The sequence below is a fragment of the Eschscholzia californica genome, unplaced genomic scaffold (genome assembly GCF_041429995.1).
Source record: "Eschscholzia californica isolate CP2 unplaced genomic scaffold, dmEscCali1.0.p SCAF_2, whole genome shotgun sequence".
Classification (NCBI taxonomy): Eukaryota; Viridiplantae; Streptophyta; class Magnoliopsida; order Ranunculales; family Papaveraceae; genus Eschscholzia; species Eschscholzia californica.
In genome coordinates this window covers 10,608,160-10,629,941 of record NW_028238309.1, presented here as the reverse complement: position 1 = coordinate 10,629,941, position 21,782 = coordinate 10,608,160, and the positions used below count along the sequence as shown (strand labels likewise).

The following is a 21,782-nucleotide window of genomic DNA, read 5'->3' as shown; positions in this document are numbered from 1 at the left end:
TTGATTTGTATTCATATGTTTGTAGAGAGAATTCTCTACATTGGTAAATTGATACTTAGATACATTAGTTTGGTACATCTTCTTCATTAGCAAGTAACCTCTTTATATAGGCATTTAGCTAGATGAGTTACACATCCAATAGGCATTTAGCTAGATGAGTTACACATCCAATAGGCACACAATAATGGAGCTTGAATACAAAGTAATGGTGGAAAACCTATGGTGGTGGGAGTTACAATTGGTGGTGGTCATCCACCATAAATCTAATATTTATAACACTCCCCCTGGATGTCCACCACATCAGAAATTGTCTCATTAAAACCTTACTAGGAAAACCCAATGGGACAAAACCATAGTGAAGGAAAAAGAGTACAAATTCTTTGCTCATGTACATCTTTTATGTACACATAATCTGCCTCATTAAAACCTTGTTAAGAAAAACCCCGTGGGAAAAAAAATCTTAACGAAAGAAAAAGAGTACAGTGAGAAAATGTATTAACCAAGAGATTGTAGACAAAAAGAATTAGAATTGCATTCATATGTTTGTAGAGAATTTCTCTACTTTGGTACATTGGTATATTGAGTGCTATGATACATTGGTTTGATCCATCTTATTCACTAACAAGAAAGCTCTTTATATAGGCCTCTTGATGAGTTACAAAACTAATACAAGAGTTACATATAATCAATGGTGCTTGAATACAAATAATGGTGGAGAACTTATGGTGGTGGGAGTTACCAAAGTGTGGTGGTCATCCACCATAAATCAAAGATTTATAACAGTGCCCACCTCCTTTCTAAATTCTAAGAGAAAAGTCATTTCCAAATTATTTTTGAAAAAATTAATTAAAATATCTATTTCTTTTATCTTTTTGTAGCCATTGAAAAACACTAGAGGCAACCTCCACTTCCACACCAATTGAATTAAAAAACAAAAAGTGTACTCAAATATTTCACTTGATACCAGACCTTTACTTTTTTTTTTGTTGAAACTGCCAGACCTTTACTAAAACTACACAATAATATATGTTTGAATATTATATATAATATTAACCAAAGTCTTAGTTCAATTATTTTATCTCAATATAAGTCATGACCAAGCATTTTTTATCCCAAATACCAACCCATCTAAAAATCAATTTATCTCCATCTTTCAAGAGCTAGTATTCTGCAACAATGGAAGAAACCAACCAAGAAGCACCATGGAATGAATTGTTAGGAAGCAACAATTGGCAAGGTTTATTACAACCTCTCAACCTCAACCTCCGCGAACTTATCCTCCGGTGTGGTGACTTCTGTCAAGTTACGTACGACTCGTTTGTAAGCGATGAACACTCGAAATATTGTGGTAGTAGCCGATACGGCAAGAGCTCACTCCTTAAGAAAGTTGAATTCCATTCATCTCAAGACTACTTTGTGCATAGCTTTCTTTATGCAACTTCTCGTATCGATGTTCCAAAAGCCTTTCTATGCTTCTCTCTGTCAAAAGAAGCTTGGGATCGAGAGTCAAATTGGATAGGTTATATAGCCGTTAGCACGGATGAAGCTAGTAAACGATTGGGTAGACGCGAAATTTATGTTGCTTGGCGTGGAACTATAAGAACTCTTGAATGGATAGATGTTTTTGAAGCGAAATCAACATCGGTAAAGCCACTATTAAAGCCGAAAACTCATACTGAACGTCACTGGTATGATATTTTTCTTGGTAAAAAAGATGAAGATAGTGACGACGAGAACGATGAATTTCCTAAGGTTATGAAGGGATGGCTTACTGTTTATACTTCAGATAACCCAAATTCTAGGTTCACAAAACTAAGTGCAAGAACTCAAATTCTAACCAAGATCAAAGAACTGGTAGATATGTATAAAGATGAAGATCTAAGTGTGACACTTACTGGGCATAGTCTTGGTGCAAGTTTAGCAATTTTAAGTGCATTCGATCTAGTCGAAAACGGGTTATCTAAGATACCCGTTACAGCGATTGTCTTCGGAAGTCCACAAGTTGGTGATAAGGCTTTCAATAACAAACTTAAGACATTCTCTAACCTACGAATCTTACACGTAAGAAACGTAATCGATCTTATACCACTTTACCCAAGTAAATTATTAGGATATGATTATACAGGAGTTAAGTTTGAGATTGATACTCGAAAATCGACGAGTTTAAAGGATTCGAAAAACCCAAGTGACTGGCATAATCTCCAAGCTATGCTTCATATAGTTGCAGGTTGGAATGGAAAGGAAGGGGAGTTCAAATTGAAAGTGAAAAGAAGTATTGCTTTAGTAAACAAGTCATGTGCCTTTTTGAAGGATGAGTGCTTGGTTCCTGATTCATGGTGGGTTGAGAGGAATAAGGGATTGATACTTGATGAAAATGGAGAATGGGTTATGGCTTCTCCTAGTGAAGAAGATTTACCTGAACCAGAGTTTTCTTAAATTGAGAGTGATTTATGGAGGTAATTTATCTTTCTTTTGGTGTCTGATATAAAATAATGTTTGAAAATTGTTGTAAAAAGTGTGGATTTATTATGATGGTATGATTCATGTCAGATTTCAGGTCTGAACTGACTCAAGTCAGATTTTAGGTCTGAACTGACTCAAGTCAGATTTCAGGATGTTTATTTTTGTATAACTAGTTTGAATGGTTGACTCTAACTGTTTTTTGTTCGACTTTAGTCAGACATAAAATAAGTCGGAATTAAAAGTTCAGTGTCTAATTGACCTGAAATGAATATCATGCTCCCGATTAAAACAAGACAAATTCAAACGGTTGGGGTTCGGGCAATGAGAACAAAACAAACACCACTTAGACAGTTAGACTGATGATCCATACAAGAAACTTGTGCAAGCTTTGTGCACACAAGTCACAAACCACTTTGCCATCTAAAGGAGGAACAAAGGAAATTTGGATGCAGAAAAAACAGGCCAAAAATTCGTTATTTGTTGTGTGCAAAATTTCACAGTATTAAAAAAAAAATTTACAGCCTATGTATAAGAACTGTTTACAATTTTCAAATCATCACTTTACATCTATGTCTCGACTCTCTTATATACGTACATCTACTATACAGTCGAGGGAAGGTACCTACCCACGTCCGAGAGCTTGAATCTCACTTGTTATTGTGATGACTTGAGGGCAAATAGAGAAAAGAATCAAAGAAATGAAACATTATAACGGTACATAGAGACAGAGCGTAAACAAGCTAGGACTCGAGAAGTCCTGCTATGATACAGTATTATACAACTATTCTTTAGCAGTTAAGATTTACAGTGGAAGAGAGAGAGAGAGAGAGATAGACTAGATTCGTAAGAAAGTACCGAGCCGAAGATCTCAAGTAGCTTCGACAGAGAGGATTTCAAGCTCTGCCCACCAAAGCGGAGAAAGTCTTGGAGTTGCGGCATCAGGTGCAATAGAAATCACATCCCTCAGTTTCGTAATGATTTCTTTCATTGTTGGTCTCTGTGTTGGGTTCGAATGGATACAATCCTTGATAACCTCACATATGATATCGAGCTCGTTGTTCTTGACTTGCTTCAGTGTAGGATCTACTAAGTTGATATTCTGCTCATCATTCAAGTATCTGGAGGCCTGAAAAGTAGGTTATAACTTTCCCTATCAGAAACAAACATTTAAAGAAAATACTAGCAGTAAGCGAAGTCTATGCTGGAGACTTACCCAATTGAGGAGTGACCCGTGTTCTTGATCAGAATGAGGAAGCTTTCCAGTTATGATCTCTAACAATAACATACCAAAACTGTATATATTCGATTCAGGATCAACCAGAGGCGGGAGGGTCGAGTGTCTTGATTCCTCGTCCCCAGAAATCTTTCTTTTGGCAGCATAGTTTGTACAGAAACTAATGTCTCCAATCTAAGGTATTGCGGAAATAGAAAGAATGCATCAAATGCCAAAACAAAGAACACGGAAAGAAAAAGTGAGGAGAAAGAAATGTGGCATGGAACCTAGTCTACCTTGGCAGCATAATCATCCGTCAAGTAGACAGCTTGTGACTGCAGACTTGGATGTGCTATAGGTGGATTGAGATCGTGATGCATATGTTGAAGACAGTAAGCGGTTCCCATTATAATCCTAACTCGAGCATTCCAGTCAAGATGTTCCATTTCTTTAACTGCGAAGAAGATAAGAGAAAGTTTTAGCCTTTGGAATCGGAAGATTTTGTCTCTGTAACTTTCCACATCTAATATAACTATCTAGTCTTACCATGAAGATGTTCGTAAAGCGTCCCGTTTGGAGCATATTCAAACACCATCATCCTAAGGAAAGGTTCATCTTCCTCACAGAATCCCAAAAGATTGACATAGTTTTTGTGGTTCACCCGCGATAGTGTATCAATCTATGAAGGTTTAGAGGATAATTAAGAATACAAACTGATTGACGATATGGATGCAACATAATCATAAAAACTGTCATGGAGTCTATCAGTCTAATGAAGTAGAAAGCTTGTCCATGCGATGAAACAGAAATATTATACCTTCCTTCTGTAAGCTATCTCTAAAGTATCTGTCCAATCTTTGGATGATGAAATCATAGTTGATGCAACTGCAATTTCAACTCCACTTGACAGTGTCCCCTTAAAGATTGTGCAGTCATCAAGAGTATCAATGATATTGCTGAAATCCTCACAGGCGGTTTCTAGCTCTGTTCGATTCAGCTTCGGTACTCCTGCAGTTTAGAAACAGGACAAGTTTTTAAGCTCTAATCTAACAGTTCGAATGCATTTGGTAGCCCAGGTCTGAAAGAGTATCAGTTCTAAACGATATAATTACCTGTCACAAATGCCTTCTGCAATTGACCACTTAGTCCAGATTTCCAAGGACGGATTGTCGTTTCTCCTGGTTTCCGACATAAACAAAACATGCATACAGCAGCACTTAGAAGAAAGACCAGACCAGGAACCACATATATATACTTCATCGTATTCCAAGATGAAGCCTGAGCTACTGATTCATTTGCAGTCAATTGGGTATTGGGGTTTGGGGAATTCTGCACAGTTTGATCTCCTGGAGAAAGAGGCGATGGTGGAGGAAATTGTTTCTTTTTGGCATGCGGAATTGCGGGATAAGCTCCACTGCTTCGGGTAGATGGAATTGTAGTCGTCTGTTCAGGGGCGTTACTACTGTTCTCTGGTGCAGCAGCGAGGTTGCTGGGTTCTTGAAGCAATTTTCGACGTACAAAATTTACTTTACGATGTATTCTTTGTTCATGAACTGTTCTACTCAAATCTGTGAAAAACAATAAAAAGAAAATTTCAGTTTTATGCGACGATAAGTATATAACTAAACCTCTTCATATATGAACTTTAACAAGCATCAAAAAGAACTTGTGCTTACTTGGTAAATAGATTTTCCTGAAGTACGACCTTGAAAAACAAAACAAAACAGTTTCCTTGTTAGAATGACCTTATAAAGATTAAGTTCGCGTAAGAAACAAAAATAGATAAATGATAACTAATTAGAAGGGAGAGATTAAGAAATAGATGTTTGATTTCATACAGTGGCAATACATTGAGATAATGAAATAGTTTCCCTCCGACTGGAACTATGAAAGAACTAGACTCCGCATTCTTCAATTGGATCAACTTGTGCTGCCAGACGCTGCAAACAAACAGTCTATAAGTTAAGTTTTAAACTTTTAGTTTATCAGGTTGGTTATTGAAAAGTCAGTAATCTTACCAGTACCCAGATTTTCTATGTGGACAGTTAGCTCTAGTTACCAAAGCAAGAGAAAGATTTTGATCCAACTGTATTTCGGAGAGCATAGTGAGTCTTCCGAGCTCAGAGGGGATGCTACCATGGAAGTTATTGTTGCTTATCAGTCTAGAATACAAGAAAAACCTAATCAACATGAGTGGTCAGTTAAACTGAAAACGAATAAGAGGAAAAGGTACTCACAAGTGCCTCAATGAGTGCATTTGCCCTATTTCTGCTGGAATCGTTCCACTTAACTTATTAGCCGTTAAGTCCAATAGCTCTAGCTTCATAAGCCCTCCTATCTCTTTAGGGATGATACCCGTTAGTCGGTTCTCATTCAGTACTCTAGCAACATAAGAAAAAATAATGATGAAAAAAAAAAGCACTTGCTAGTCGAAACTAAAAAGTTTCGCTTAATAAGCTATAAACTACAAATATCGAATTTTGGTGTTCGTGTAAACACATTTCGGGACGAAAAAATATATGGGTCGTCAATGATATTCAAGACAAATCCCTAGTGTGATAATAAGAAACTTCGAATGCATTACTTACAGAGATCTTAAGTGCTTGAGCTCCCCAAGCTCCGGTGCCAATATTCCTTCAAGGGAAAAACCCTTTAGATCCCTACAAAATAGTATCCAAAATTCATACAAGAAAAAGACTAAATATGTCCACACATATTGTGCTTCAACAAACAACCCATAAGACTATTGAAAATAATGATTCATTTGTTGCCATTTTTCGACACTTTCCTTTTTTCGACACATTTCTTGGGGTAGAAGAAGACTTACAGGACGTTTACTTTTCCGTCAACACAATAGACACCAAACCACAAACACGGGTCATTATCGTTCGAATTCCAATTCTCAAACACGCCATATGGATCGCTTCCTATGCTTTCTCGGAATTTCAACAATGTCAATCCTATAATCAAACCACCAATTCAAATCAAAACCCCAAAAGCAATAACAAAAATTCAACAAAACTCATATAAGAAAACATTATACCTTCAAGATTAAGTGGTTGGCATTCATGGATGTTAAAGAGAATAATCAAGAACAGAACATAAGCAACCTTGTGGAGTTGGAATCCAAATGGATTCCATTGACTCCCCATTTCTTGATAAGTTCCAAACACAGTTGTTGTTGGTGATGATGATGATGATGATGATGATGATTATAATGGTAGTAATAATACCAATGACTACCCAAGAACCCTATCTTATTCAAAATCACCAGGTTGTTTAGGGCAAAAGAAATGGAAAAGAGATTTTTCCAAAAAAAGAAACCCTTTCTGATCTTTTCAGACCCTTTGAAGATTATACCACTCAAGTTTGTATCAAGAATTTCATATAAGCAATCTCTTTCAATCAGATATTAAAGCTGAATCACAAAAAAGAAGAAAAAAAAATCAGAATTCACATTTTTGTTAATCTCAATTGGGATTGGAAAAAAAAACAGAAACAAGAAAAAGAAGAAGAAAAGAATCATTCAAAACCCCATTAACTATGAGGGAGAGAAAGAGAGAGAGAGAGAAATTTACCAAATGGGAGGGGTAAAAGAGGGAAGAGAATAAGAATCTTTGATGATTTTATGGGGAAGGTGAAGGGTAAGTATTTTGAGGAGGAAATTATGTAAAAGAAATTCCCTTACTACCCTCAGCTACCATTATCTCTCATTGAATTCTTTAGGTATGGTTCTTAAATTTGTTTCTATCTTTTCTTTTTCTCTCTCCAACTACTCTTCGTTGGTTCAACCAAACAACCTCTCTATAAGACTATAACTGCCTTCTTTGTTTCCATTTGGGATAATTGCTGTTTAGCCCCTGCAGTGTGACTTATTCGCGTGTTTGGACCCTTCGTATCTCTTTCCATTTTAGTCCCCTAGTAAGCTACTCATGTAAGAAAATATTAACTCTTGACTTTTCTTATCCAATTCTACCTTTTGTCCTTTTTTTTCTTTCAATGTTTATCTTTTGTCTTTCTTTAATCTTTTTCATTTGACTCTCTCTTCAATGGGGTTAATTTTGTTTTACCCTCCAATTTGTGACTAAATCGCCGCCATGCCCCATAACTGTCTGGAGAGTGAAGAGAAAGAGAGGGAAGAGTGAGAAGAGAAGAAAGAGAACAAAAGAAAGCCAGGAGGAGAAGAAGAGAGGGAAAGAGGAAGAAGAAAATTGAGAAGAAAGGTGATACGGAGAAAGGGATAGATGAGAGGGAGGAGAGATAAGGAATATTGTAGGCTTTATGTTTTTAATTTTTTTGAGAATTATATTTATTTTAACTCCCAAGGGTATCTCTCAAAAAAGTTTAAACAAAGCTTTTGGGGTCCACAATGAATAGGCACTTAGGAGGGCCAAAACGAAAAGTTGTCCACAAATTGGGGGTTAAAATGGAATTAACCCTATTTTTTTCCTCGATCTTCATCCTTCTTTATAATTTCTTCCCTCTGATCTCTATTCGTCACTCTTGTCTCTTTGCCTTCCATTTTTCCTTCCTCGTGTCTACTATTTCTCCCTTTGAAGTAAACAAAATAGACTTAATTTTTTCTTTAATAGAACAGTTCAAAATGGGTTCAAAATGAAAGTTGGTCAAATGTTAGGGTCAAACATACGAACTGGCTACACTTGAGAGTTAATTGGAATTATCCATTATGTTGGGTTATTTCCTAAATAGCCTCTAGTTTATTACCAGTTTTATCCCTGGCCCCCTAACTTTCTAAGAATACTCGAATGGCCCCTTAAGAAGTTTTTATCACAACTCTGATAAAAAAAACTTATAACCTCTCAAGCTTACCCAAATTAATTTTTTCCCCCTTCTTATATAATTCTTCTTCTTCTTCTCTCTTATCACTTTTGTAGGACCTTCATCAACGAAAGTCTTAAAAAAATATAGAGTTAGTTTTTTTTTTCTATAGTGAATTTGTGTATCATCTTTGACAACTCTGGCTCATCTATTTGGTCGATGTGTTGAATCTTGAGGACCTCGTGAAGGTTACCCAAATATTTATTTTTTCAAATCAGAAATCTATTGTACAAAAACATTTGTTGTTCTTCACATACTTTCTTCTTTGAGAAGAAGGTAAACAATCGCCTTATCTACGAAGAAGTGATTTGGTATATTGGAGGAGAAGAACTATAGTGGGGTAGTTTTGGAAAGTCATTCTAATTATGTAACTAAATTGTAACAAAAACTTTTAAAAGTGGGTCACTTGGGAATGTTAAAAAAATGAGGAGGTTAAGCGAGAAACTTATCATAAAATAGGGGTTATTTTGGAAAACAACCTTTCTTTTTCATTTTGCTCTTGGATGAGTTGGGATGTAGGACCCAAAGAAGAAAGTGGGGAGGGTTTGAAAAGCCACCTGTTAGCTCACACTGCCGCTGTGGAGTGATGTTTACTAGGGGGCTGAGTTTAGTGGTTGTGGTAGGTCCCACTTCCTACGAAATCGGACGCGCTTATTTTGATTTCCGGTTGACCAGGGCCCGCAATCCTTTATTCCATTTAACACTTCTGTCTAGGGCTGGCCAGGGCTTATACGTGCGTACCTCATTGGTGATTTTTGGGATGTTTTAAAGACGCCCATGTTAGTTTTTTTTTTTTTTTTTTTGTGGAAGACGATTACGATCTACGAACGCTTGTGTTAGTTTTAAAAATACCTCACTCGATACAAATTTGAGGAGTTTGTGAGAGAAGGAGGTGCCTTTTAACACTCATGGGAGCTTTATTAAATTTTCCGGTGAATGTTTTGTAGGAAGAGTTGGATTTGATCTTAGGTATATCCAATTGTAGTATGTTTGTGTCATTAGTCTTGACAAAAGATGGAAGAACTAGTTCCGACTTCATTTTTATTATGTTGTTTTGGTTGAAACTACCTTCACACTCTTCTCTGTAAATTATTGTAAGAAGAAATAGTTTGTAAAATTTATAGTTTTGAAATGGTATCAAAGTTAGGCCTATAGCTACTACTCTAATCCATCATAGTGTGTCACATCACTTAAAGAAAAGACATGTACTAGGTAAACATGTGAATGAATGTGTAAGAATACCCTCATATCAACATAGAGAAGTCTCACAATTGAGCTTCTATTTTTTCTTGAATAAACGTAAATTGATTAACAAAACGATCGAACCAATGTCAGCCATGAACAACTCAAACAGTCAGTTAAGGAAAAGAAAGAAAAATCATATGACCTGTGAGAGGTTCTGTAAACTTGCTTCAAATGGTGATGACTAAAAAGGCAAATTGTTTTTTCAATTTGTTTTTAGGAGGCATGTTAATAATTAATGTGTATCCTTACGAAAATCGATTTTCCAACCTAATTTTCACAGGTACCAAACAGACCTCAGTGAAAGGTAGAAAAGATAAACGGTGCCATATTAGGAAAACAATAAACAATATCTTTTGACATGAGAGGGCTTTATGAACCTATTTGAAATGTTAGTGAAATTAGAATATGAAAGGTCTATTCTTTCCACTTTTCACAATGGAGTAGTGGAACCCATTGTTCAAGGGTGGGAATTTTTCATTTGTCTATTTTCATCCCCAAGGGCTAAACGGCTTATCTTTTGGGGTCGACCACGGACCAAAAGATGACGTGGCCCGTCCCAATTGATCACGTTGTTTCTCTTTCTTCCCGGCGTGACCAATGAGGGTTGGTCTCGTCATCGACCCGTTGTGGGCCCAAAAATCAGGTTGTTTAGCATTTTTTTTATTTTCATTCCTCCTCTGAATCATCATTGCTAAACTAATCAAAAAAAAGATCTTCTAAAGCTTATAAGCCAAGAAAAGAAACCAAAACACCAAAAGAAAAAAAAAAAAACAACAAACAAAACATGTTTCTCCTAAGGAGGAGGAGAAGAAGCCGGCCATTGCATCTTCCACAAAATGCATCTGATATCTTCTCCTCCTCCTCCTCCTCCTCCTCTCTTTCAAAACCATTTCAGCAACTCAAAAATGAAGAAAAAGAATTTGAAGAATCCTTTAAACAAGGAAAGAAATTTGATGAAGAAGATAGATGGTCAAATTTGGTACCTGAAGAGTTATTAGAAGATATAATCAAGAGAATTGTATCAAGTGAAAAAACATGGCCTCTTCTTAAAAATGTAGTTTCGTGTGCTTGTGTTTCTAAACGTTGGCGTCGTATTACCAAATCTCTTGTTCCTTCTCCTTTCCAATGTGGGATCATTACTTTTCCTTCTTCTCTCAAACAGGTCTCTCTCTCTCTCTCAATTGATTATTTTGAATCATTGTTTGTAGGATTTTTGAGTTTAAGGTCCAAAAATAGGGGGGGTAATTAATCATATATCCACTCCTAAATCAATAAATAAAATAAAACCAAAATAAATCGAAAATGTAAAATAAGTCCAAAAATTCACTACTTGGTGGGCCCCATGCATCAATCCTTTAATTTTCTCTCATTTTTGCCCTTTCATAGATATTTTTTAACCATTGGTAAACCAAAGGTTTCTGATGGTTGAGTTAATACAATTGTTCTTTCCATAAATTTTATGAAAGAATATTTATAGTGGACATTTAATGTTAATCTTTATTTCCAAAACTTATATTTTTCTAAAGTAACCTACCAAATCAATGGATATTTACCTAAAATTAGTTTCTCTCTCCCAAAAATGAGTTTCTCTTTCTGTAATTATATGTTCTTTGAGTTCAAGAAAATATATTATTTCCAAAACTGATATTTGTCTAAATTAACCTACCAATTCAATGGATATTTACCTAAAACGAGATGCTCTCTTCCAAAAACGATTTTCTCTCTCTGTAACTCTATGTTCTTTGAACTTCAAGAAAGTATGAATTTGTGATTTGTTTTTTATTTCTACCTCGATCCAATTAGACATCTACAAATTCGTTTGTGAGGTTAAAAAACAAACTATTTTGCTAGCATCTTACTGATTCTTCTAGCATATTTTACATTCTACTAGCATCTGATAATTGAATTTGATAAAGTAGTTTAAAAAGTAAATACTATTTCGTTAACATCTTATTGATTCTAATAGCAATTTTTACATTCTATTAGCATCTGTTGAATGAATATGAATACAGTAGTTTAAAAAGCAAGAATATTTTGCTAGCATCTTATGAATTTGTTACAGTAGGTTAACAAATACTTTTTCTAAAGTAACCTACCAAATCAATGGATATTTACCTAAAATTAGTTTCTCTCTCCCAAAAATGAGTTTCTCTTTCTGTAACTATATGTTCTTTGAGTTCAAGGAAATATATTATTTCCAAAACTGATATTTGTCTAAATTAACTTACCAATTCAATGGATATTTACCTAAAACGAGATGCTCTCTTCCAAAAACGATTTTCTCTCTCTGTAACTCTATGTTCTTTGAATTTCAAGAAAGTATGAATTTGTGATTTGCTTTTTATTTCTACCTCGATCCAATTAGACATCTACAAATTCGTTTGTGAGGTTAAAAAGCAAACTATTTTGCTAGCATCTTACTGATTCTACTAGCATATTTTACATTCTACTAGCATCTGCTGAATGAATTTGATAAAGTAGTTTAAAAAGCAAATACTATTTCGCTAACATCTTACTGATTCTAATAGCAATTTTTACATTCTATTAGCATCTGTTGAATGAATATGAATACAGTAGTTTAAAAAGCAAGAATATTTTGCTAGTATCTTATGAATTTGTTACAGTAGGTTAACAAATACTTTTTAGTTATTTAAAATATATTATGTGAAATTGTTTTTGTTACATTTTCAGTATTTTACTAGCATTTTCTTGATTCTGTTACCATCTGATATGAATTTGTTACAATAGGTCGATTCTAATAAAATTCTATGCTGGTAGAATATTATCGAGTCCAACAACATTTTTAACATTTTATTTTAACGTTTGTTTTTTCTTACTCTTCACTACTGTAGATGATGAATGAAACCAGCAATCGATTCTCTCTCTCTCCCACTCGATGCTTTTGCCTCTTTCACTCGGTTTAATTTGGCGTCGATGATGAATGAAATCAAAACCTAGTTCGTATATTAGAAAATGACGATGCTCTCTCTCTCTCTCTCTCTCTCTCTCTCTCTTCGGTTTGATTTTGACCAATTCTAATATAAATATAAAACAAAGTATTCTGCTAAACGAAAAAGGCAACTATTTTTCCGGAAGGAAAGTTTATTCTTAAGGAAATCATTTAATGAATCTCTAAATATTATGGTATATTTTATTTTAGGTTATTTTTTTTTTAACTTAGGATAGGTTAGGTAGTAAAAGAGAATGAGAGGATAGACATGTAATTTACTTTGAGTGGATTTATTTTCTATTTCAGATTATCTTTGGTCTCTAGACTCATTGATCATGCGATTTTGGACTTAAAACACATCCCCCGAAGTTGTTTGTATGGAGTACACATTTAGAATGTATCAAATGACTATTTGGGTAGATGTTTCATAGTTCGTTTTTCGGTGACGAATTATCATCATTAATTGTTATTGTTTAAGAGGACTAATGGGTTTTTTCTTCTTCTTTATCATTTGGTAATTGCAGCCAGGGCCAAGGGATTTTCCTCTGCAATGTGTTATAAGACGCGACAAAAAGAATTCAATGTTTTATCTTTATCTTGGCATTGCTCAGTGTGAGTAAATAGTTGATTGCTTTAGGTTCGATGCAAAGTATATTTCTATGTCTCATTTGAGTTTCTCTTTTAGCGTTTACGGAGAAGGGGAAGTTTTTGTTATCGGCAAGAAAGTTTAGGCATGGAACTCGTAGCGAGTATGTCATATCTCTAGATGCCAATGACCTTTTGTCGCAAGGAAGGGATGCTACTTATGTTGGAAAATTGAGGTAACTTCCTTTTTCTATTCGAGTCAATGGTTTGATTCATTTTAATGTTGAACCCTGGAATCCTTTCGTAGCTCAAACTTTCTTGGAACCAAATTCACGATTTATGACAACGGACCATCAGATTCGGACGGAAGCTCAGATCGATCATTGAGTCAATCAAGTAGGCGGTTGTCAAGTAAGAAAGTTAGCCCACAAGTTTCTACCAGAAGCTTCGAGATTGGGCGAGTAAGTTACGAGTTCAATCTGATAAGATCAAGAGGGCCAAGAAGAATGCTATGCACAATGCAATACCCAAGATCAAGAGAGACTAATAAAGATGAATTTGAGAAATCGAAAATGCAGATGACAGAAAGAGACAAGATGGTTTTAAGGAATAAGGCTCCAAGATGGCATCGACACTTACAATGCTGGTGTCTTAATTTTCATGGACGAGTTACTGTCGCTTCTGTGAAGAACTTTCAGTTAGTTGCTACCGTGGATCCTAGCAAAGGAGGTAAAGGTGATAATGAAACGGTTCTTCTCCAGTTCGGTAAGGTTGAGGACGACTTGTTTACTATGGATTATAGGCAACCATTATCAGCGTTCCAGGCGTTCGCTATCTGCCTCACAAGTTTTGGTACAAAAATTGCCTGTGAGTAATACATGAGAAATGCTTCTTTAAACTAGAACCTTACTTTTGGTACTCCCACCTACTTTCACTAACATCTTTTTTTTGCCGAAGTCCCAATAATTTAAAGTTAAAAAGGTACCAATTTTGTCACCAGTGTATTGATGTTAAACTCGAGTAATTGTAGCAAATATCGAATGGTTTCCTGAGCATATCCCTTGTACCCAAACTTCGAACTCGGAAATTCCATGTAATGAAGGGAAGCTATTCCGAGTTTTGGTTATGCACCTTTGTAAATTTGTTTAGGTGAAATGGTTCTGGCTAGACTGCTATTCCCTTAGTTCAATGAGCAAGAAACATACCTCCTATTGGCTGAAACTCATTACAAGGAAGAAATCCAAAAGCATTTGAAAATTCAATCGAAGTTCGCCTTAGTATATGGAAACAAGAACCGAAGTTCATCCAATCTGTTTAGAAAGGCAGACGAGGACAGATATTTCTAAAATGTGCAATTTTATATATAAACTCTGATTTCATAACTAACAAGAGCAATGAGAGTCTGCAAAATCAATTACACATCAACTACAAGTAACTACTATTCCTTGTCTTCTGCCACAAAATTTACTTTCTTCTGAAAATCTTGCTTGCTTTTGAGGACATAAACCATCAATTCTTCAAAGATTTCAAGAGATTTGTAACTCCTCCAAATCTTTTCTTGCTTGCTCAATACTACCTTCTCTAGATCTCACCTGCAATGAATAATTTGTAAAAACCCAAACAACCCATATACACTATACTACCATATGTTATAGATCTTAACCGGGAAAAAATCATCTCAAAGACTCACATTGCAATGTTTCTCCCCGTCGGTAGTAATATTTTCCATTTCATTTTCAAGTGTCTTCTCTTGATCATTATCATCAGCCTTCTTCTTACCCACCTGCAAAATTTAAAGTTAAAGATACCATATAACAAGAATCCGTTATGAACAACTAAAAAAGAAATGTTTATTCGTGACATCACCTTGCAATTTTCCATATTAGCATTAACATCACCCTTCGAATCACTGCAAGTTGCGGGTTTCCCATTGTTGGTTCCTACGGTATCTATTATTTCCTTCTCAAGTTCCTTCTTTTGATCGTCATCATCATTCTTTTCCTTTTTACCAACCTGCAAGTCAAACAACTCAAATTCCACCTCTTGAAAACCACTAAAGTTGTATAAATCATCTAATCTCACAATCGGAATCTACAATTATATCATTCCGATCTATATTGTCACCATTTACAATACAATCTATGAGTTCATTATTGTTAGCATCAATGGGTATCTGTAATTTCCTTATGAACTAGCACGATCTACTAATAGTTAAAACAAAAAATCAAGCCGAAAACCCAATTTTCCTTAGGCTTGGGCTCCTGTGCAAAGTTTTGCAATTTCCCTATGCTAACTGTGCACAAATCTTATACGTGCGAATTTTTGCAAACATCACTCTGTGCAAACATTATATTCTTGGTTACTAGATCGCCTTTCTCCTATGTAGGAATATTCTTACACACCCCCTGTAGCGTTCGTTGACCTAACATGTGTTTTTCTTTTCTTTTTGGATGACGTGGAACACGTGAGACTTTTAAACCTATCACGTGTGGGTCTGGCTCTCATGTCATGTTAAGTTTGTGGTCATCCAACTCAAAACCCCAAAGTGGGTAGGAGCGGAGAAGTAGACATTATATTCTTGGTTGCTAAATCGTCGTTCTCTCATGTCGGACAATTCTCACAGTTTTCCCCAATATTTGTTAGTTAAATCTCACCAGTAAAGAACAACTACCTAACCTAAGAGGTTTTATTTTTCACATATGCTATAAGAATGATAAATGATTCTGCATTTTACCTGAGAATCAGTTTGAGCCAATAGAGAAGGAGTAAGAGAAACCCTAGTAGAAGGAACAATATTAGGAAGCTTATTCATTTCCCAACCAAGAACACTACAAACAACTTCACCAAATGCCCTATGTGCCCTTCTCTGCTTAGTTTTCGAAATTGAAGCAGAATGATTAACAAGTGAAAAACAGTTCTTAAATCTCTTCAACATTTTCTTCCCAATTACTCCACAAACTAAACAAGTAAACTCCCCATTTTCGTAATTTTTCTCATAATAACTCCTCAGTTCTTTATCTTCTTTAAAAATCTTTGAGAAAAGTCTGAACTCTTCAGATTCTTCACCTTCATCTTCTTCATCGTCCATGAAATCTTCGTCTTCTTCGAAATCTTCGTCGTCTTTGCTGTCTAGGTCGAATTTTGCAGAGAAAAAGTCTTGAGAAGCTTTCATGGCGGGATCTTGCAACTTCATAGCTTCGATTTTTACCTGCTCTTCGGCTGAAAAAGGTCTAGTTGGGATTAGGTAAGGGTCAGGCCATCCGAAATCTTTTGAGGGTTTTGGAATCTGTTCGCATGGCCATTCTACCTCTGAAACTGGTTCGAGTTGAGGGTCATCTTTCATGTTTACTTGTTTTCTAGGTTTTCTTCTTCTTGATTTACTTTTTGAAATTAGGGTTTAAGCCAAGGTTGTGGTTTAGAGAGAGAGACTGAAATGAAGACAGAGGAGAAAGTAAAGAAAGAGTAATTTAAACCGGAAAGTAGAACTCTCCAATTTTGACATTTACCCCCACACTAATGGCAATTTTGGACTACATCCTCGAGCTTTTGAAACGACTAATATAGACCCCTTGTTTTGCCCGAACCATATGTTTTTTTTTTTGAGAAATGGACTACGATCTACGTTAGTCGTTACAAGGCATTGATACATCAAGAAGATGTGATAAGCACGAGAACTGTCTAAGTTCAATGAAAGAGGCTTAAATCCCCACAACATGAAAGAGGTCTAAAGCCCGACAAATTTATTACGTTATTTACACCTTTAATAACCCAAGTTCAATAAACCATGGGTTCCACCCTCTTTGGGAATCGAATCTGGGACCTCCAGAGTTTTGGAGTTTATGTCAACACTTTCAACCACTTAGGCAAGCAAGTGTTAGACCAATCAAAATCCTGTTAAGTGGTTTGTGTGCGCCCCAATGCACATGTGATTCATGACGAAAACACCCCTCTCCTTCCAAACCCTTTTACAGTATTTTCAAACTTTTTCCGTTCTTCTTGTGCTCCTCTTAACTCAATTCACTCATTAATGGCTTGAGAAGCTCCTATTCACATAATCAACAGAGACGAAAATGAAATGACATTAAAAAAGTAATAGTTTTCATTGGTTCATATACTTTTTGTTCTAGAAAAGAATAACGTGTAACATATCCGAGATCAAAGTAATCAATTGTTTTGGAAAATAAAATCCTCTTCACGAGTTCTTGGATAGTAGTACAAGTCCGTTCTCAATGAGAATCGACAAGAACAATATAATTAAGAGTATTGAACTTGAGATATCTCAGCCATCATTCCATCACATATCATTTCATAGATTAACTTCTTTGAAATCTCAAACATATATGACATATATATATATATATATATATTTAGTTTATGGTACAAGCTTAATATGTTTAATTTAGCCCTTAGAAGTGTAGGAGATATTGATAGATAAGCTCAGTGGGCAAATGCAGTTGGAAATTGATTTCTTTTCCACAAGAAAGATTGCTGATTATTTTGTACAGGTGCTTCCTTGTCAATCACATCTTCGCATTTGGTCCACGGCAACTTGGGTTTTGCCATTCTTCTCTTCTTGGTAGGCACACCAATGACATCTCCTGGGTTCTGCTAAAAAGATAAATATTACATTTTTTAGGTTAGAAATACATTAAAAAAAACATAAATAACATTCCTAAGAACCCATCTGTATGTACAGACCTCTGTCATGGAGACCTATAAGGTTGGGCTAGAAGCTTAGAAGTCGCGCGCTCACCGGACTTCTCATGTCAGAGGTGTCTTGTACAGAACGGTCCGTCGGTTCGCTTGTTTATACACTTACAAGTTACAACTTTGGATAATATACTAATTTGATGTTATAAGTTTGACTAGTAATAAGCATGGGGACATCTAGTTTGAATTGGCCATGATAGTATGGTAGTCCTCACTAAAGCTATGGTGTAAACTATAGTAATTTGATATATTCAAGAGAACAAGAGAGATAAAGGAACATAACAGAAAAAGAAGAGCACACCTGGAGACAGAGTCCATCTTCAATATCACAAATAGGAAAACCATGAGGACAACAGAAGATTGATCCAGGACAACATACAGCACTCTCAGACTCACAGCACCCATGCACCAAGCAAATTCCATAGAATTCCAAAATACAACAGCAAGTATCACCACTTGGACAATATGTCGTCTCTCCACACCTATTAGGGCAAGGTGGGCTCGGAGGTGGCGGCGGTGGTGGTGGTGGTTCGATGACAGGACTTGGGAAAGGAGAAGGAGAAATGGAATTTTTTGTTGGGTAAATAGCCTCTGCATTTATACAACAAACTCCATACTCTAAATCTGTATTCCTTTTTATATAAATATAACCTTCCATTCCCCAACCTGTACCCCATGAGTTCTTGACTATCCAATAATCTTGACCCTCCCCTTTCGAACCATAACCAACTATCAAAACTGCATGGTCTATATCTTTTGGGTTGCTCGAACATTCTCCGTCGTAAATCCCCTTCACAAGTGGTATAAGAGCAATGGGTATTAGACTATGCACTCTTAATAAAAAGCATATGCAAACATGTTAGTAATAAAATTGCATACCCCAGTATAAAGTTGAAAATCCAAGGCAGAGCCATCAATTCCCACACTAATGGGTTGATTAACAACTGAGCATAGCAATGCATTTTCTTCTTGAGCTACATCTTCATACCCATCAATTGTCACTATTTTCTTTTCTTCCTAATCATAAACAAATTTAAGCATAGATTAATATGATAAACTTACAAATTAATCAACAATTTATCATGTAAAATCTTGTAGGGAAATGCTAAAGTTACAAAAGATTTTGACAAAAGAAAGTTCTCAGCTGATAAACTTACAAACGCCACATCAGCTGGGAACTTTCTTTTGTCAAAATCTTTTGTAACTCTAGCATCTCCCAATCTTGTATACTAGTTAGTTAATTACCTTGGTGATATTGCAAGTACCATCCATGGCAGTGTAAGGGTAGTCAGACTCTGTGTCAATGCCACCATTGTCAATAACCCACTCAAATGCATTATCCATGTTTCCTCCTCCACATCCATCAGAACTCTTATCACAGTCTACTAGTTCTTGTTCTGATAGACTGATTAGATCCCCTGTCACAATTGCATTTATACTTTCCATTGCTCCTGTTGAAGAAAATGCCCAACAACTCCCTACACAAACAAATATATATGTATAAACATTGATTTCCAAGTCAATCCTACTTAACCTTCATTTACACCTCTTTTTCTTACATTCTGTTTACACTAAATGATACAAAGGTTCAACCATGTCATATGACTGAATATTCTACAAATTTGTACATCATAAAATCGAAAAGGGTATTTTTGGTAATTCGGTTTGTAAACATATGTATATATTGATATCATATTTTAACTTTTTTTCTTATTGTGTTATACTATAATTTACTCCTTTTCTACGAGACATGCAATTCCGTACAAATTACAAACTATAGTCCTCGTGTGTGTGTATATACTGTTATCGACGCCTTTGAATACTTGTGGGACACAACACATAAGCTGACATGAGCGACTCATTGGTTGATCCGTTAAAATTCTCTATGTTACTGATTTGTTTTTTCTACTTTCTCTTTAGCTAGATCAAAAGATTCAATGGTCATAAACGAACGACGTTATTAAAGTTGTATTTAGATGTACGTACTGTCATGTCGCACGTTTAGATTTTTCTGTTTTCCATGTTTACCTATTAAAACCTTGTAAAATCAAACAAGAAAAATGATTTATATATAAAGAGAATAATTGTTTAGAAAAAAGGAGATATTGATTTCACTTACCACACTGTCCTTGATCCTTAACCTCTGTAACAACACCTTTCTTTCTCCAATCCAACGACGAAGGTGCTTCACACTCCACCATCTTCTTCCTCATCAACTCACTAGTCCTCTTATAATCTTTAATGGGTTTCGATATCTTCGAAGATAAATAAACATTTCTAAATTCTTCATTACTCATATCAGCAAACTTATTTAATCCAACTTCATGCCAAGATTTCAATCCTCTCTTTTTCTTGTTCTCGAAATTTCGCTCAATTATATACATCAAATTATTTCTAAAACTCTGAAGTCTCATCTCTTTTTCGGATTCATGTTTGTATACTTTTCCATGTTTTTCTCTCCATCTTTCAAACAGTTCTATAACTCGTTCTTCCGATATTTTGAACTCGTCGGAGAGATGATAATTCAGTATTGAGAACTCATCATCTTTGCTATGAAAACTGAGAGAACAAGTGGAAAATGAAAATAAATTTTGGCAGATGAATATGATAATGAGAGTGAGTTGGATTAGCTGTGGACTCATTTTTCTTTTTTGTTTTCCTAACCCATCTACTTGGTGATGATTTATGGTTTTATGTTGAGATATTCTATATAATATGGACTTGTGAGTTGTGACTGTTTGTTGGTACTTACCTTAGGTAAGACTTTTTAAACCTTGAGAGAGCTGACTACCTACCTCTCCTTCTATGACCAGCGGATAAAGTCATAAGGTACCTTTTTTAGAGTTAATTTCCCAAAAGCCTCGCATTTTGGTCATATCACAACTTTAGCCAATAGTTTTATAACTTGATTTTCTTCAAATTTGTTTACCGGTAGCATAGTGTACGGGTGGTGGCCGCCGAAAAGAGTGCAGGGAAATTGGAGAAGAGAGAAAGAGGCGCACATCAAGTCTCCTTCTCTTTCTGTTAAACGATCTATTCTTATTCTGCAAGTAAATGATGGGGATGTTGATTTTGATGGTCTTTCATTAATGATGTTGGTCGAGATTTTCTTTTGCAAAATCACATTTTAGAGTTGGCCTTACATCATAAAGAAGGGAAAAACCGTAAAAGTGGATATGGGAAAAGTTAACCGCCAAGGAGCTAATATTGAAGTTAGTCAAACTTTAGGGGCCAAATAGAAGACTTCGGTCGTTCCCCGATATTAGATGCAATGCTTCGCAATCCCGAAAAGCGTTAGCAAAAACATAGCGACTTTGCAAAAATCCTTCTGGTGAGGAAAGTCTAAAGGTACATGCACCAAAGCTTGGTCATATAGCTGTCTTCCTAAGAAACATGGAGGGCTAGGTATCCTTGATCCTCATCTAGACAACACCGCCCTCCTTAGCAAACTGGCTTGGCGCCTCAAATCCGACCCTAAAGCACTTTGGGTCCAAGTCTTGAAAGTCAAATATTTTCCTAACTCTAATGTTCCTGGGCCAGCCAAATCCCACCATTCGTGGAACTGGAAAGTCATCAAAAGAAATTATGACAACATCGATCATCTTATAACATGGAAAGTACACTCGGGTAAAAATATTCCTAACTCCAACAACTCAACGTTTACCAAAGTATCCCAACTTATCACCAATAATCAGTGGAATGATGAGATTCTCCGTGCTACTTTCGATGAACCAACCTAGAATCTCATCCACACCATTCCCCTGCATAATGATGGTT

The 21,782-nt window shown here is 35.7% G+C and overlaps 4 protein-coding genes and 1 pseudogene across 6 annotated transcripts; 2 read left to right on the top strand and 3 right to left on the bottom strand.

Annotated features, from left to right (window-relative positions):
* Window positions 1-957: 957 nt before the first annotated feature.
* On the top strand, window positions 958-2,655 carry LOC147556145 (phospholipase A1-IIdelta pseudogene; annotated as a pseudogene). The gene has a single exon (XR_015235173.1). The product of XR_015235173.1 is annotated as a phospholipase A1-IIdelta pseudogene (transcript).
* A 486-nt stretch (window positions 2,656-3,141) lies between these two features.
* LOC147556144 (protein MALE DISCOVERER 2-like) lies at window positions 3,142-7,623 on the bottom strand. Of its 2 annotated transcripts, XM_086663908.1 has the most exons (14): window positions 7,255-7,623; window positions 6,720-7,094; window positions 6,504-6,636; window positions 6,265-6,336; window positions 5,914-6,057; window positions 5,695-5,838; window positions 5,515-5,616; window positions 5,353-5,381; window positions 4,789-5,244; window positions 4,494-4,684; window positions 4,223-4,355; window positions 3,973-4,130; window positions 3,677-3,871; window positions 3,142-3,589 (listed from the first exon to the last, which is right to left on the bottom strand). In XM_086663908.1, exons 2-14 carry the CDS (start codon window positions 6,826-6,828, stop codon window positions 3,332-3,334), a joined length of 2,124 nt encoding a protein of 707 aa, XP_086520034.1. In that variant the 5' UTR covers window positions 6,829-7,094; window positions 7,255-7,623; the 3' UTR covers window positions 3,142-3,331. The 2 variants fall into 2 exon arrangements, with proteins under 2 accessions (XP_086520034.1, XP_086520035.1); XM_086663909.1 differs by lacking the exon at window positions 7,255-7,623 and having other exon boundaries at window positions 6,720-7,221.
* Window positions 7,624-10,491: 2,868 nt separating this feature from the next.
* On the top strand, window positions 10,492-14,350 carry LOC147556143 (tubby-like F-box protein 10). The gene is made up of 4 exons (XM_086663905.1): window positions 10,492-10,922; window positions 13,235-13,322; window positions 13,396-13,531; window positions 13,603-14,350. Exons 1-4 carry the CDS (start codon window positions 10,545-10,547, stop codon window positions 14,168-14,170), a joined length of 1,170 nt encoding a protein of 389 aa, XP_086520031.1. The 5' UTR covers window positions 10,492-10,544; the 3' UTR covers window positions 14,171-14,350.
* Window positions 14,351-14,634: 284 nt separating this feature from the next.
* On the bottom strand, window positions 14,635-16,964 carry LOC147556142 (uncharacterized). The gene is made up of 4 exons (XM_086663906.1): window positions 16,030-16,964; window positions 15,162-15,308; window positions 14,986-15,078; window positions 14,635-14,887 (listed from the first exon to the last, which is right to left on the bottom strand). Exons 1-4 carry the CDS (start codon window positions 16,636-16,638, stop codon window positions 14,822-14,824), a joined length of 915 nt encoding a protein of 304 aa, XP_086520032.1. The 5' UTR covers window positions 16,639-16,964; the 3' UTR covers window positions 14,635-14,821.
* Window positions 16,965-17,572: 608 nt separating this feature from the next.
* Window positions 17,573-20,739, bottom strand: LOC147556141 (low-temperature-induced cysteine proteinase-like). The gene is made up of 5 exons (XM_086663904.1): window positions 20,125-20,739; window positions 19,251-19,483; window positions 18,885-19,022; window positions 18,307-18,795; window positions 17,573-17,900 (listed from the first exon to the last, which is right to left on the bottom strand). Exons 1-5 carry the CDS (start codon window positions 20,645-20,647, stop codon window positions 17,733-17,735), a joined length of 1,551 nt encoding a protein of 516 aa, XP_086520030.1. The 5' UTR covers window positions 20,648-20,739; the 3' UTR covers window positions 17,573-17,732.
* Between the last annotated feature and the right edge of the window lie 1,043 nt (window positions 20,740-21,782).